At 51.5% G+C, this 17,349-nt stretch overlaps 1 protein-coding gene across 1 annotated transcript in view; it reads right to left on the minus strand.

The window, feature by feature from the left end:
• The window catches only part of SLC60A1 (solute carrier family 60 member 1), a 35,330-nt gene extending 18,461 nt beyond the window's left edge, over positions 1 to 16,869 (minus strand). The window contains exons 1-3 of the mRNA XM_077839386.1: positions 16,640 to 16,869; positions 7,960 to 8,158; positions 7,556 to 7,795 (exon numbers count right to left, since the gene is read on the minus strand). Coding sequence (XP_077695512.1) covers positions 7,556 to 7,795; positions 7,960 to 8,158; positions 16,640 to 16,869 — 669 coding nt within the window. The remainder of the gene's footprint in view (positions 1 to 7,555; positions 7,796 to 7,959; positions 8,159 to 16,639) is intronic.
• Between the last annotated feature and the right edge of the window lie 480 nt (positions 16,870 to 17,349).

Below are 17,349 nucleotides of genomic sequence, written 5' to 3' on the forward strand. Positions count from 1 at the left end.
ATTAGCTGTTCAAGTCTGATAACAGTCTGGTGCAGCGGACAGGACACAGACCTGGGAATCAGGTTCCAGTCCCAGCTCCACTAGTGACTAATCAAGTGACTTTGGGCAAGTCTCTTAGTTTCTCTGTGCCTCAGATTATCCCCATTTGGGAGCATGGCACGGATCACTGTAAAGCACTTTGAGACCTCTGGATGAGAAGCGCTTCCTAAGTGCCACGTATTATTAGTATTATTGCAACCCTCATACGAGGAAGGTAAAGATCATCTTCATTTCACAGGAGAGAGGAAACTGAGGCACAGGGCGAATAAGTGACTCGCCACAGATCACACAGCAAGTCGGTGCCTGGGGCAAGAATAGAACCCAGGAGTCTTGAGTCCCGGTCTCCTGCTGTAGCCATTAGACACACCATTCCCTCTCACATATTAGAAAATACAGGGTGAAATCCTGGCCCCGCTGAAATCAATGGGATTACACCTACCACAGCAAACAGCTACTGATGGGAAAGGCCCTGCTGAAGCATGGATTGATTCCTAGCCTTGTGCCGGAAGTCAGGACACCGGTGTGCCTGGCTGCCGCTGAGATTGGGCATTTGAAGCGGAAGGAGCAATCGGAAAGGGGCTCTGTGCAGACAATGGGGGAACCAAGAGAGCAGGCTCCCGATCCCCAGAGGCGGCTCTGATCTTAAACCAGCTCCTGGCCTGTTGGATAACAGCCTGGGGCAACGTCCAGGCGGTGTGGGAGAGGCTGATGTCACTCAAACCAGCACAGGGCGAGTGCATGGGGTGGGGAGTCAGCCAATCGAAGCAGCTGGTTGGTCAGACGAGCAAACAGAGATCACCACGCTAGCTTTGTAAGGGAATGTTTCACTAAGCAAGGAGCCAAACTCACCCCTGGCACAAAGTGCATTGACTTTAGTGGAGTCACACAAGGGGACAAACTGGTCCCTAAGGCTTTACCCTGGGATTTCTCATTAGTTACTCGCACCTTCTGGAGCGCGCTTTTGCTGCTTGCCTGAGTCCAGCCAAGTGTCTTATAGAGCCAGCTGCCCTCTGTCCTCCTTTGATATTTCCCTATGTTCCACCAGAAAAGGGCAAACAGCGAGGAGCGGGGTTGGCTCACGGATGTGATTTGTTTGCCAAGATATATGGGGCAGGGCTGAGGCGTTTATTACAGGAACTTGCTCCTTGGAGAGGCTTGGTTTTCTTAGGCTAACACACTGGTCACCTGGGCTGCTTGGCACATGGTTTAATGAGACTTCCTTATACCCTGCAGCGATCCTAAACAGAACTATAAAGGAACAGACAGCAGACACAGGCGTTACATGGCTAACTGCCCCACCCCCGGGGCTGGAGATGCACCCCCATGGATGTGGTAACACTCATTGAAAGGATAACCTTTTCAAGGCTCAGTCTACCTTTGGAAAGGCTCCTGCTTCCCCAAGCAGCTAGCAGAGCCAGCCATTCGGGGTACAGCCAGGCAATGAAAGTTGGTTCCTGGCTCATTCTTCCATGGGGTAATCCCAAGACTTCAGCAGCAATGAATTTGGCCCAGAGTTTTTTTCAGCTTAGCCTCTTGCTGGGAAATGCTGGTGGGTTGCATTGCTAAGGAAGCGGTCAGAATCTCTCTCCTGATCTTGCTGTTTTGCATCAGCTCTCAATAAACTCAGGTGTTATTCCTCTCTCCTGGTCTCTCTTAGGGACTTCTTATAGCCCACATCACCAAAATATGTGAGTGTATCACAATCTTTGCTCTATTTATCCTCACAACACCCCTGGACAGTAGGCACTGCTACTGTTCTCATTTTAGACATGGGGAATTAGGCACAAAGAGACTAAGTAACTTGCCCAAGGACACTCAGTTCGTAGTGGAACAGGGAACTGAACCCAGCTCTTCTGAGTCCCAGGGTAGAACCCCAATCATTGGACCAAACTTCCCCTCAATTTGTCTCAACTGGCTCTTTATTCAAAACTCAATAAATTGGTTGATCAAGGCGGCAAATGCAGTTATAATCATAACTCTCTTCCATCTCTAGATTCTATTTCAGCCAATCTCCCTCCCGGAGCATGGATTACCCCCAGCCTTCTTCTTAAGAACGCGAGCAAAGGAGCTTCCACCAGTTCCTTTGGGATAATTACCCCACAGACAAACAGATCCCACCCTCAGGAACTTGCACTGCCAACGCGGGAATGGAGTTTCCATTCTGCGGAGAACCCTGATGCGTTGAATCTTGCTTTTGTTCAAATCAGAACGAAAAGCTGAAATGTCAACATCTCCTGCAAAATGAAGGTTCTGAACATTTTTGATTGAAAACCATTGAAACGCTTTGGTAATGTTGAATCATTTTGCTTTGATAAGACACAAATGTTTCGTTTTTGATCATTTCAAAACATAACACAAAATATTGGGTAATACAATAAACAGGAATATTAGGGTTTTAATATCAAATAAAAGTTGAAACAAGAAAGTCACAACAATTCATTTTGACTTTTTCCTATAGGAAATGGTGTCACATTAAGACACATTCCCCCCAAAATGTTTAGATTTTGACAAAACTGCATTTTTCAATGGAAAATAGCCAAAAGTTTTTCGGCCACCTCTAAAGCCTACTTCATTTCATCCCCTTGTTCCCAATTTCATTGTACTAATTAGTTTCTCTCTCTTTCCTTGATGTTTACACCATTCAAACAGGGGTGGTGTGATCACCCCTTTTTCTAGCTACATATATTAACCTGATTAAAGTTTGATTCTTTCCATCTAAAAAGATTTTCAGCATGTTTGGTGGCAAGGCAGGGATGCATAAAGAGAAGAACTTGCTTTGGGAACTCCGGAATGCAAAATTCCTAAAGTATTTGAGATCTGGATTTATCTCCCTTCATCAGGGATAAAAACTTCATTGAAGAGAGAAGTGGAAACTATAAAGTTTCCCTATATGAGGCTAGTATCTCCTCCCACCTTCTGCCTTCAATCTAACCAGATCCCTTCCAGCTATTTGCCCAGATTATGCCCGTATTTTCTCTGAAATGTGGCAGAGACCGTGCCAATCCCAATCTCACACTGCTCTTGTTAAACTAGAATTACTGATTTGGATTATATAATTCAACAGGAAGGCCAAATTTTGTCCCTGTGCCATAGGACAACTAGGGAAAGAGAACAAGGACGCTACTTTGGCAGGAGACAAACACACACCCCAAGAAGTTTACAGAAGGTGTGCCCTGCTTCCCAGCTTTCCTTCACATTTGTTATCAACGTCTCATGCCACATAAAGGACTAAGTTTCAAAGAGGGCTTCACTAAATGGGCCTCCAGTGGACATCATTCCGTTTTTGCATCCACAATTTTTCAAGCCCAAGTCTGCATGTTTGAAAACCCCACCCTGATGGAAGTGCAAACTGGATTTGTGCTTGTGAGTCAACTAGTTACACACCACACTTCTTCCTTGGTGTGCACAGATGTGGTTTCTGAGGGTATGCCCATACGGCAACCACAGGATGTGACGGCAGCTCAAATAGACATACCCACGCTGGCTTTAATCTACCTAGCTCTGCTCTGGTATCACAGTAACGAAGCAGGGGCTAGCCCTGGGATTCAGGGCTAGCCCCTGGGTTATCCAGGGCTTCAGGTGGGTTTACACAGCCCATGCTGAAGTGTGCGCTGCTGCAGCTTCGTTGCTCCGTGACCCGAGCTAACTTCATGCAGGTCTCCTCAAGCTGCAGTCACACGCTGTGATTGCAGTAGAGACACCCCGAGTTTGCATGCACAAAAACCAGGATGCAAAGAAAATGGTGAATACAATTCTAGAGGCCATTTCGGAACATCTGAACCGAGACATCGTTTGGGGCCCAGTCCTGCTCCTCATGAAATCAACAGCAAAGCTCCCATTGACTTCGCTGGGAACAGGATCGGGCCCCAACGAAAACTAACCCATCAAGCACTGCCTCTGCACTTCAAAGCCTACATTAACTGCAGCCTTTACTCGGATGATCAGGGATGATTGCTAAAATAGAGAGGACACCTCCCGCCACAGCAGACCCAGAGTTAGAGGTAAGTAACACTGGATTCTCACCCGAAGGAGGCTGCACCTCGTTGAGTTCTTCTGCAATGACATTCTCGCTTTGTACCATTTGCTTCACTGATGCAACGAGAAGTGCATCAAACAGGCTGCCTGTACCCCAGCCTAATGAACACCAGCTGTGAGATGCACTTGAGCTGTGTTTTGGTTTATAAGCACATGGACAGATCAAGATGGTTTGAAGACACCTGATCCCCTGCCTAGCACAGCATGTATGTACTGGGACCACGGGCTGCTCCCCGCTTCAGTCTGGGGCTGGGAGAGGGAATGGGATGGGATCTTAGACAGCTTGGCTAGGTGGGCAGCCGCGGTCAATGCTCTGGGAGAGCAGGACTGTCCTGGCAAGCACATGGAAATAATAGAGATAAATAAAATGAACTGAATTCACCCACCACTCATGGCTGTGCTTTGAGATCTTTCGAGGGATGGTGCCACAGGGATGCAGAGAATTATCATCACTCTCTCTCTCTCTCCTGGAATTTCTCTGGCCCCACCACCATGCTATCCAAACACCTTACAATCGTTAATGAACGCATCCTCACAACCTCTCCTCATAGGCAGGGCCATTCCCCCCATTAAAAAGGAGGGCCTGAGGCACACGCAGCTGAAGTGACTCACCCAAGGCCACACAGTCAGACTGTGGCAAAGCCTGGAACGGAACCCAGAACACCCGAGTCCCAGTCAAGTGCCTTAACCACAAGGTCTCCTCTCTTTTGGCGCACTCCATCCAGCCCTATGGATTACCTGCATTGCTTGCTTCTGAGCCCTGGGGTCAGAGCATGCTTTGGACAGCTGAGCTCAGATGGGTTGCAGAGCAGGCAGACAGGAAGTGCTCATCTGCTTGATCAGCATCATTTACTGACTCTCTTGCGGCTAGCACCTCCAGGGAGGGCACTCAGCCCCAGCGGGAGGATGAGGCCGTCAGCTTTGGCGGCCTACGAGAAGAGGGTACGTCAGGGGTATCAGAACAGAGTGGGTGGAGGAAAACATGAGCCCCTTACCCAGGCAGGCCATTGGGCTTGAGACCAGCGGTACAGAAGGAGAGATCTGGTTGCCTGGTGAGAAGAGTGCGAAACACCCCTTTGTTTCACCAGCAAAAGCTGGTGTGTACATGGCGTCAGCCAACTGAGCGCATTTCCTGCAAGTGTATTCCAGCTGTAACTCAAGTGCGGCTCGCTGCCCGAGAATGGCCAGACTCCGTCTCCGGGGGCAGACGGAGAGACACATGTCTGGGACTCACTGCTGCATGTGAAGATTAACATTCCCTCTCTGAGCACTACTTGGAAACATCACACTGACCCATTCTGCTGAAATACCGACAGGGTGGGGAGTTAAGGCATTGTGACTCAGGAGATCTGGGTCCTGCCTCTGCCACAGACTCCCTGTGGGGCCTCAGCCAAATCACTTTAACACTCTGTGCCTCAGTTCTCCACCGGTCACACAGGGATACTACTGCTCCCTGTCTCCTACCTGTGCTGGGCTACTTGGACTGCAAGCTACTCAGGGCAGGGACTGTCTCTCACAATACACCTTGCACAGCCTGATCTCAGCTGGGGCCTGGAGGTGCTACACAAAACAATCGTAATGTCAGAATGTTTCCAGCCCCAGTTGGTGACAAGGCAAAGCCGTGTCATTCTAGATACCATCTTGTCTTCTCTCATTTCAGTTCAGGTGCCATTTTCAGCAGCTGATCTCTGACAAACTGGGCATTACTGCTTCATGCCGTTGGAAAGCCAAGATCCTCAGCGCCAAGAGAGTATAGCGCAGTGGATTCTAGCTGTACAGACTCTCAAGACGATGACCCCTTAATATCCATTTGAATTGAAGTAGGGAGGGAAAGCCCTCAGGCAGTCTGAAAGGGTAAGCCCAGGTCAGAGATTGTACAACTTGTCAAGGCCAGAATAACGCGACATCCACCGATGGAGAGCTGGGCTCTCAGCTTCCTTGCAACTTACAACACTTGTCTCCCCGTGGATGTTTGCAAGACACCAAACCCACTCATCCTTTCTCTGATCTCTAGGAACGGTCTCCTGGCACCAGACCACGTGTGAATCTAACTAATCCCAGTCCTCAGGACAGGAAGTGAAGATTATTGAATCCAAAAGAGGGGTTGCGGGGGGGGGGGGGGAGTGGGGGAGGCAGGAGGCAGGTCCCTAGGTTGGTCGCTGGCCAGGACACTGGGGCTAACACCTCTACTCTTGCAAACAGTGCGAGATAGAAAAATGCCACCTATTGAACCATTAACACAGCTTCCCACTGCACCCTCCCTGCTCCTTCCAGGTCTCCCATTCAAGCACTGCCCTGCCCTGGCCCTGCTGAACTCTGGGTCTCGGCATCAGGTGGGAAGAACAGGATTTATTGTTTCACATTCTGCATCACACTCCCCTTCAGGGCAAACGCGCAGCTCCCCCCTCATGGCCGCACATCAGTGACGAGCGGGAAGTCTGGCTGCACCACAGGCTGATGATCAACAGTTGGTCCGGGCCACCCCAGGAACGTGCCGCAGGGGAGAGCCTGGCACACGAGGACCAGACGGCTGAGCGAGCGAGAGGAGCTGGGCTGGGCTGACAGCGGATTCCTTGCTGCCCATCTCCCAGGGAAAAGGCCCAGGCTGGGCATGTGGGAGGTTTACACCAGAAGAGCCTTGAGGGCATGGAAGGGCCCAGGATCCCAAGCCATCCAGATTTCCCAGATAGCTGCTGGGAAACACCACAGCAACCCTATTAAACCTTTGCCCTGCATGGGGTGAGCAGGGACGGGGGCGGGTAGTGGAGGGGCCCTCACACAGAGGTTCCAATGTCCGGCGCAAATTGGAAAGCTCCGAGGGGGCTGCTGGCAGGAATCCTACTTCCCTGTCTGAACATTCACCAACCGCAGTCACCCGTGCCGGATGGCTGAGCTGCCAGTGCGACCTTTGCAGCGATCTCCACCCCCAACCTGGGGGCCCTGTATGGCTGCGGGATGAGAGGGGAGAGCTGGGAACTGGACTGGATTCCAGTGCTGGGGCAATGACCACTCAGGGGATCTAGTTCCTGGCGGGGGCATGGAGGGGCTCCCAGCATCTCACTGCCTGTTATTCCAGGTCAGGATGCAATGGGACGGGGACAGGGCCTTAAAGTCACCATCCCACAAAGCATTAACCCTCACAGTTTAGTGCTGGCCCTCAATTGTACGGTAAAATCACAAAGGAACTGAGTCCCTATGGCCCAGTCTTGGGCCTCAGTAACTCAGCTAGGCCCTGGAGAGCTCCCTATGAGAAAAGAGGGTGTGAATTCTTCTCCTGCCTACTTATTCCCCGGCCACGGAGCTAATCCACAGCCTCAACTCCAGCCTGGCTGCTGGAGGGACTCTATGGCCCTGGTGCTTCCCGCTGCTGCTTGGAGGCAGGCAAACCACGGTGCCCGGAGGGAAGCGGGAACAACAAGAGGAAGAGCTAAGGCATGGGACACAGAGGACTCCCGTTGGTCCACCACACCACGATACTCACGTTGATCAGGGCCATGATCCAGAAAGCATAGGACACGCGCGTCACCACCATCCCTTTCATTGGCAGCTCGTACTGCGACAGGTTGCCGGGATGGTGGGGGACCAACGACTTGCGGATGTGAGGGAGGTTGCTGGTGGCGTTGAGCGTGGAGTTAGACAGGATGCAGTTGGTGTCCGAGAGGAAAGGGTCAGCTATCAGTGGGCTCAGCAGGGCCCCGAACCCCACAAAGAAGTGAAGGGCCTGGAAGAAAGGACAAATGCCAAGAGGTTAATTTTCTGCTCTCCCCTGCAGGGAAGTTGCTGGAACCTCCTCCTGAAAGAACGAGACCCGACAACAGAAATACAGCAAGAGCTGCCGCGTCCCGACAGAACTGCCCCAAGGGGAAGCCAACGCATCTGCCTCACCTGCAGGAAGATGGCCGAGTCCTTCTGGTAGATCTTCACCAGCTGCATGTTGGAGATGGTGTCGATGCATCCCATAGCCAGTCCCGCCACGGCCATGACCACAGCCAGCACCACCACATTGTGGCAGAGAGGGATGATGGCAAAGACCACAGAGATGGCGAGGGACGACGCAAAGAGGGCGACCAGGGACTGAGACAACCTGAGCAGGGAGAGGGGAAACAGAGGGACAGAGTTACCTTGGGGAGAGCCCTGTCCAGCAATGACATCAACCTGCTCACTAGGGACACACCCATAGCTATCCCCTGGCAGTAGCATTCTTAGTCTATTAACAGGCCTGCCCCGTCCCCCGTGCACTCGGAGTCACTTGAGCATGGCACATCAGCCCATGGTGCACGTACCATTCACTACGCTGGCTACGTTACCATTCAGCACATGGTGGGGAAAGGATTATGAGGGATATTCCTTGATCAGACAATGGACATAGGATCCAGCTACGCTGCAGGGAGGCAGGATGTGGCCCTTAGCATGGTTTCCACACATGTTAAGCCCAGACGGGACCATTACAATCACCTAGTCTGACCTCCTGTCCAACACAGGCCACAGAAATATGTCCCATCACTACCCTATCCCTCCAGCCACCCCCATCTCTTGCTAGTCTCAGAGGCACTGTGGACTGAATGCATCATGGACACTTAACTCCTTGCTCCCCTGTAGAGGCCCAGAGGGGGCATATTGGCAGGGAGACTATGGCGCTGACCATGCTGCACCTGCGCTGTGGGCAGTCTCCAGCCCCCAGGACCACCAATCGCACTGATGTCACATTAGGAAAAGCTACATCCATTCCGTTTTTATTTAAACCATGACATGGTGCTCTATTTGCTGCTGCCTGTAGGCCACATATAACCCAGCTAGGGTCCTGGGCACCATAATGTCTGATTTCAACAGCTCATTTATTGCTTTAGTCATCTCCCCATTTGGCTTGTCTCGTGCCCTAACTTTGGATCTCCGCAAGAACCTGCCTTCTGGGAGTTCAACCCTTCCTCCTTCCTTTCCTGGCTGCACCACCACAGAGCAAGCAGGACGCCCGTCTGAGGCTTTCTTCCAAGCTTTGCCCTGCACACCCAGCCCCAGGCACCACGTTAAAGGTTCTCGTGCCCACATCCCATGATCTCACCCAATGTTTGCATGGAGGGGAGGTGATAACCTTGATCACCATGTCAAGGGCTGAAACCTCTTTAATCAGGTGGAATTTACCCAGGTACCTAATGGTTGTAGGATGGCTAGAGGACAGGCTGCAAGCCAGTGGGACGTGCCCTACGTTCAGGAGGGTTTTGCTCCACTAGGGCCCCTCTACACCACAAGCGTTATATTGCACATTGTGACCATGAGATGGAGTCAGACTGTACCCAGCCTCGTGTGTATCTGACATGCTGCAGGTCCATTATTTGCTGCAGACTCTCAAGTTTCTTTTGAAATTAAAAGTTTCTAGACCGGACAGGTGTGAAGAGAGCCTTCCAACCGTGACCTGAGTGTAAATGGTGCAGCAGTGCCAGCCTGAGTCTGCAGACAGCCTGAAATGAGAGCTCCAGGAGTCGTGACCTGCTGTGGTCCTCTCAGTGAGTGTTAATTCTGAAACCTACTGATACCAGGTTCAGTATCAACTGTTTCCATTACTGATCATTTTAACATCATAATACATCTGACCTAACCTCAGCTTAGACTGTAAGAGGCTGAACTGTCTCTTTTCTGTGCTTGTATAGCCCCTAGCACAGTGGGGCCACAGTCCTGACTGGGGCCTCTGGGTTCTACCATAACAAATATTTGCTATTCCTACAATACCTTCCCCAAAGCCCCAGCTAGAACCCACCCAGGTGCCAGAAGTTCCATCTTCCCCAGTGGATCCCTTCCTCCGTTCACAGTCTGGTTACATCCCCTGTGAGGATCACCTCTACATCACAACAGCAGGACCTGTTCAGTCTTTCCCCAGTAACCAACTGAAAAGGTCCCGAACTCCTACTTCCCTAGGCACTCCCACAAGCGAGTGGTATGGAAACGCTTAAAGGACCTTAGCATAAGGCGGGCAAGTGCATCGCGTCACAGATCCTGTGGGTAATAAGCCCACTCCCTGCCTTCTGTCCGGACTGCTATGAGCTAAACAGGGAGCAAGGCTGCTCTCACTGTCAGCTGAGAGCCGGCCAGCTCGCTGAGTTAGAGAACCGAGCCCAGGCTGGCATTGCACCGCTGCAAAGCTGCCAAGTCTGAAGGCAGGAAGGAAGGAAGGAAACAGAGACCAGACAGCAAAGCACTGAAAAGACCAAGAGTAGCAAAATGTGAGACTGTAAAACTTCAGCAGAGAACAGCTAGCACAGACAGGTCCCCCTGGAGAGATCGCATCCCAATTAGCACCTCTCCCCACCTTTAGGCACCCACAGCTTTCTGATGGAGCAGGGCTGGTCCCTTTGGCACATGAAAGCATCACTCATTAACCGACCAGAGGGGGGCGTTGCTGGGTGATGCAAGCCACTCCAGTTCTGGCTGGAGACAGAGAGCGGGATCAGCAGTAACAGCCAAGCCCCCCCTCGCACAGGCATGCAAACCATATCGTCTGCATGCACAATCCATTCCCCTCGCTCCCAAGCAACTCGCAGCACAGAGGAAATCCACAGCCACGTCTCCTTGGGGAGCAGCTTGGCTTGGGGGCAGCATCTCTAGGTCACAAGTCACAGCTTCCCCCCACCCCCACCCCCACTCCGAACTGCCACTGCCAGGCAGCACAGAGGGACACCTGGGCCATTCGCGACGCCGCAGCTGCAGAGAGGAGACCCGGATCAGAGGGACCCTGGGCCCGTTTCTGGGGGTCGCTGAGGCGAGTGTTTTGGGTCATAGGGGAATAACTTGTGTGTCCTAGCCAACGTGCTGCCCCCTGTCACTCAACAGGCAAGACTCCCGGCTGGGCAGCAGCTGATCGCCAAGCTCATTTGAATGCTTCTGTAGCTATCTCCCTGCCTTGCCAAGGGCTTTAAGATAAGAGGCTGAAAAGGGCTGTGGAAACCAAAATCCATTCTCCAAAGCAGGTTGCCTAGAGCAGCCGGCCAGGAGCCAGGACATCTGCTATGTAGTCCTGACTGCTATTTGCTGGCGGGCTGGCCTTGGACAGGCCCCTTCTCCTCTCTGCACTTCCGTTCCCCCATCTGCAAAATGAGGGTAATTCCTGCCTCACAGAGTGCATGAGGCTGAATAGTTTATAACACACTTTGACATCCTCGGGCAAAACAGACCTAAGTGCAAATTTACTTTCCTACTCTGCTGGATGGCATAAACTTGGTATTCTGGACTCACAGACACATTTTATCTTGGAGCCCAGCTCCATGTATTCAAATTAAAAAACTAATGTAATTGGTTTTGAGGGTCCAACATTTTGCAGGGCACTAACCCAGCCTCTCATGCAGTTTAGCCCTTTTCAAAACCCTGATCCCCATGAGCAAATTCACAAGACAAAGAAAAAACAAACCCCAAAGACATAAGGCCATGGAATAAAACAACAGGCAAATAAGAGAAAGGAGCCACAGAGGTACAAGGCAGCACCCGTGGGGTATGGCAAGAGCCCACTGGGGAAGAGAACTGTAGGGATTAGCAGCCAGTGAATATGAGATGGTAGAAACATGCACCAAGAGATCCCAGAAGTGCCTTTTATGTTCTGCAGTGTTAGCAAAACAACTGCAGAGCTGCCTCGGCTTGGTTAGAGAGTGCATTCATTACTGGAGTTAAACATTAATCGCTAATTATTTCATGTCCTTAAAAAGCACTAAAAAGATTTTTTTTTTAAATAGCAAAAATGTGTGCCTCCAGCAACATACCACTAATGATCCCATCGCTTCTTTATACAGCCCCCGGAGCAAGCACCAAGAGAACCCACTTTGCATTGCGCCCATCGACCCCCACATCCCCAACTCTGGCATTAGTGAGTATGAAGGAATTGCTCTCTTCCAGCCACTGAATCCAAAATGAAGTCATTTGCTTTCAGGTAAGTTTGAAGAGTGGACTCCTCAACACCAAAGGTGGGATTTGGACTCCCACTGAAAGGCAGTGCGAGTTGGATGTCTAACCTGTTAGGTTCCTTTGAAAATCTCAGCTCTTTCCCTATATCTTTGTAACAGGCATGACATAAACCCAGGTCTTGAACATGAAAAATCATTGCACCCCTCACCAGACAGTTAACTCTCTGTCTCCCCTACATCTGGCTGCAGTGGGATACAGTGGTAACCTGTGCTAACCAGTTGTGGAGCATTGCCTTGCATAAACATTGGCTACCTCTCCCCCCGCCCCCCGAGGCTGCATTGCACTGCGGGGAAGGGATTCCTGTACAAACAGAGAATCTGATTTTCAGAAGTGTCCACGTTTTGTTGAAGCCAAGGGGAGCTAGGGGAAGGGATATGGAACCTCATGCTTCAGGGTTTCAGCCAGTCTCATAATGATGGGGTACGATGAGACCTTCACAGGGAGACAGACTATCCTACATCCGTCAACTGCAGGGTTTCTCGCACTGTCTTTGAAGTAGCTGGTGCTGGCCACTGTCAGAGACAGGATACTGGGCTAGATGGACCACGGGTCTAAGTCCGCCTGGCAATTCCTATGAGCCGCAGATGTTCGGTTTCCCTGCAAAGTCAGGCCCAATGCTCAGAGAGCTTTCCCAGGGTGCTTAGGAATGAAAGACACTATACAAATGTGCCACCCTCAGTCCCTCCCAATACTGGAGCCACACACGGTGCCAAACGAAGGAGACGCTGAAACAAAAACCTTAGAAAGATGGGAAGGGTGGAGGAGGAAGTGGTTGTAGGACCAGTCCTGGTGTTTCCCACTGTTGCCTTCCCTAGTGACAGACACAGGCCTTGGCTTCACTGGGGCAGGATCAGGCCCCAAGAGTGGAGAGAGTTTAGGATTACGGAAAGTTGAAGAACCTTGTCTCATCTGCCCTCCCAGGACCACCTAGGGGAACACACCTTTGGAGGAAGCCTGAGCAGGGTTACACCACACAGGGCCAAACATGCCTGTGCCGATCCACATTAACACCCCCAGCTTGGCTAGCCTCAGTGGGGCTAGCTCGGTGCTGTGCCAACAGCGGGAGAAACGCTACCAACTCTCAGCACAGACGCAGCCACTGAAAAGGCAAACAAGGGCCCAGGCGCCCGAATACCACTGCAATGGGAGCGGCAGGAGAGCAGAGACTAGATGGCAATGGAAGGGCAGCACAGAGGAGTGCAAGGTGGAGGGGGGAAATAAGATATTAGTATTAATAATGGCAGGACCCAGTATTCAAATCAACCATCAGGAGAAGTTAGAGGAACAGAGGAAGGTGGGGGTAAGCAGAGAGTGAGACAAGAGCTTCTCAAAAGAGCGCAGGGCCAGGTTTCCTAGCATTCAGCACCCACAGTCAGAGCTGGATTTTCCAAAGAGATCAGCTCCTATTCAAGCACCTAAATCAGGGCCAGATTTGCAGAAAGGCTCCACCCGGACCAGCTCCCCGTGTGACACTTATGGCCAGATTTTCACAAGCGCTCAGCTCTCAGCGGGTACCCACTGTGCTCAGCTCATCTGATAATCCGGTCCAGAGGACACAATAAAATGGGATTCTTTAATGCATTTCCAGCCACAGTGAGCTACGGGGCTGCTTACAAGAAGCCAACCAGCCAACTGGAAGATGCACATAGACCTCCTTTACCCTAACGGATCTGACATATAATTTAGCATCTCTCTAACAAAGCTAAGGTAGTGCTAGGGTGTGATCCAGGGTGCGCAATAGGCTTAAAAGCTGTTACCACCCATGCAAGAGAATACCCTGTTCATGTCATCTTCTAAAAGCTATATTCTTCTGAACTCTGTACCACGGTGCAATATAAAAACTACAAACACACTGAGTCATAAGACAGTAACATGCCAGTCTTATGAATAAGGCTCACAATTTTAGCTGAATTCTGTTCCTTTCAGTTATACAGGGCATTTCTCGCCCTACAGTTTCAGTGTAGCACATTGCAAGAGTAAGACGAAAGGGCAGCTCCCAGCGTCAGTAAGAGGGGTGTACAAGACTGATATTTTCATAACAACTCAGGCACAGTAGCTTATGTTCTGCTCTGTTACATGCCTGCAAATGTCTAGATTTCAGTGGGGTTACACAAGCTCAGAGTTTGGCCCAACGTTAATTCAGCTCTCTGCTTAGAGGAACGAAAGGCCATCTTGAGCCCCATCTATGCTACAGTTACAACCAGTGGCCCAGTGAACAGCACTGTTATCCCCTGACTTGATTATAACATTCCATTTTGTAGAGCAGACAGAACCAGAACCATGTCTTAGGATTTAGCCCATATAAGAAACAAAGCCTAGATGCCATCTGCACTACGAATTAGAGCCAGGTCTCCTGCTTGATTGTGACTGTTATGTCAATGGGGCCTTAGCAAGCTCTAGTAGAAGCTATCACCTTCTGAACCGTAGGAGGCATGGACTAGTGCTCTGACCACGGGACTGGGAGCCAGGAGCTCCTGAGTTCTAACCTTTATAACCATGCAGCATTCTAGCAAGCGGTGACTTCAGGCAAGTCACTTTACCACCTTGTGCTTCAGTTTGCCCATCTGTAAAATAGCGATAATACCAACTGCAGCAGGGTGTTGTGATTTAAATAGCTAATATCTAATATATGTAAAGTCGAGTGCCATGGCACATTTTGAAGATAGCTCTGTAATGCTGCTCAGTGCACCTCGGACACATGGGAAACACCCCCCACTGCCCAAAATACCTGCCACTTCCCAATAAGAATGTCAGCAACCGTTTTAAGAATCTTGCCCGTGCACTGAAGAGCCACAAACAGGGCCCTGGTTTATTAAGGCAGGAGGGGGTTGCTCATTTTGCCCCGCACAGGGTTATAAATCCAAGACACCAAAAATCCATTCTTAGGGAAACCCTAAAAGGCCCATGCAGCACAGGCTGGACACCAGGAAGAAGCATATCAACATGAACGTGGCATTTCCAACTGAGCAATCATTGGTCTGTATTTGCATAATCTCACCTTTGAACACACAGGCAGTAAATTAAGTGCTGGCAAAAGATACTGACCTGGGAATCTGAAATCCACTATCCATATCACAGGCTGGGCAAGCTTCCCGCGCACCGTCCCCTTCCAATACGCACCACCCCTGACTTGGCAAATAGTTTGGTCTCCTAGTCAAGATGCTTCTGCTGATCTCCTCTAGGACTATTTCATCTCCAAGTACATACAGCCCTTGGCTCCTCTGCTCAAAATGCCATCAATGCAGCTCCGGGAGTGCCAGCTGGGATGGCAATTGCCCCTCTATTCTAATTCCAAGACTATTTACAGGTACTAATCAGAATTATCTACCGAATGCCTCCTTCATAAGTCAAGAGAACAGTTTCAAAACAAACACTTTATATCCACAAGAGTATCATGTAAATAATGATACAGGTAGAGACTACAAAAGTCAGCTACAGGGATCAGTAAGATGGTAAATAATCAGCTGATTTTGATATGCAATAGCTGTCCTCACATCCAAGTGTCCACGTCTGTGTGGAAACCTCTCACAGTGCTGTTGCACATTTTCTATTTAAGCGAGATCTTAACACAAGATTTGCTACAGATCCCCTGCCTGGCTGCACTTGGAAGCCTCAGTGATTTGTGAAGAATGCTGCTGTCCCTCACACATGCCTTGTGTGAAGTTGAAATCGGACTGTACCCTCTTCAACCCTGTAGCAACTTCATGTTTAGAGTGTTATTGTTTGAGGTTGAATCTTGTTTGGCCAACCTCCCCGTGCGTAAGATAACAGTGTGATTGCTGACACTGGGGTTATTAAAACAGGCTTTCCACAATGTTTTTAAACGATTGGGTTAAATAAATAGATTGGGAAGTCTGGAGTCAGACTTGCAGTTTCCCCGCTGCATGCACCATCTCTGCACTGAGCTCAATAAAATCAATGACACTCCACATGGATGCAGCGAGGTACTAGCTGGATGGACCCAAGTACAGAATCAGGCTCCTACAGAATGAAACCTGCAGCCTTTACTCTCATGAGCAATTCCACTGACTTCAATGGAACTGCTCAGGTGAGTGAGGGCTACGGGTCCATTACAAAGGGTTTAGCTGGTGCAGGATCTTTCACACAACTTGTCTCCCCAGATGCTTTGAGTTCCATACCCCAATCAGAGAAATAGACAAAAGCAAAGAGAAAGTCAGGGGGGAGTGGAGAGAGAGGGAAAAGAGGAGAAATGAAAGACATGTTTTCAGAGGTGATGTGAAATAGGGACCGGAGACGTGGAGCCCACACATGGGGTGTCTCAAGCCAGAAGGGGGAGAGTTGCAAGCTGCTGGAGGAACATGAAATAAAAATTGGAGCTGTTAGAGCAAAAGTGACGGTACAACCTGAACTAGGGCCCTGCTCTCCCGGCTGACTTAGGGGGGCCCAGAAAGGAGCGTCCCCACAAGGCCCCATACAGCGCCGGGAGGGAGGCTACAGCCAAGCCGCTGGGAAGTGCAGGGTCCCGAAGCTGGCCGGAGAGGGAAGGAGGTGTGAGCAGGGGGACAGGGCAGGCGCTCGGTTCTCGATCAGAGCCGGCACGGCCCCCGGGCCGGGGGGGTGAGGCTGATCGGGGGGGCCCTGAGCTCGCCAGGGGCCTTACGTTCTCTTGAAGACGCCCCCGAGGCAGCTGCCGAGCAGGAGGCAGAACTGCTGCGAGAAGAAGACCCAGGTGATCTGGGAGAGCGAGCTCTGGGTCTGGCAGCGCAGGTCCAGCAGGGTGGGCCCCAGGAAGGCGATGCAGAGCCCGAAGCTGAAGAAGACGCTCCAGTAGGTGAGGGTGGGCTGCAGGTTCCTCCGGAACAGGGCAGCCACCCGCTCATCCCACACCATCCTGGGCTCGGGCTCCGGCGAGGAGAGCCGCCCGCAGCGGGTTCCCGGCCACGGGCAGGGCTCGGCTCGGCTCAGCTCAGCGCGGGGGCCGGCGGGTGGACAGCGCGCCGGATCTCATGCGCCCGGGAGCCCTTCTCCCGCTCCCCGGGCAATCCGGAGTCGCTCCGCTTTCGCTGCAGCCGGCGCTCCGCTCCCCGGGCAGCAGGGATGTGCCTGGCGCGGGCAGGCAGCGCTGCTGGACTCGGGCGCTGGCCCCGCCCCTGGGCCCGGGGGGCAGCGGCCACCGCCTCCCGGGGCAGCAGCGGGGCGGGGGCGGGGGCTCGCCGCGGTGCCCAGAGGCCAGCGGGTCGGAGCCTGGGCAAGGAGCTGCGGGGCTGGAGCAGTTTGTAGAGTGGGGGGCGGAGACCGGGGATTTGGGTTATTGGTCCTGTGCAAGGAGGAAAGCGGGGAAATCCCCGCCCCGGCCAGGCACTGGGTCAG

Source organism: Eretmochelys imbricata, chromosome 21 (genome assembly GCF_965152235.1).
Source record: "Eretmochelys imbricata isolate rEreImb1 chromosome 21, rEreImb1.hap1, whole genome shotgun sequence".
Taxonomy (NCBI): Eukaryota; Metazoa; Chordata; order Testudines; family Cheloniidae; genus Eretmochelys; species Eretmochelys imbricata.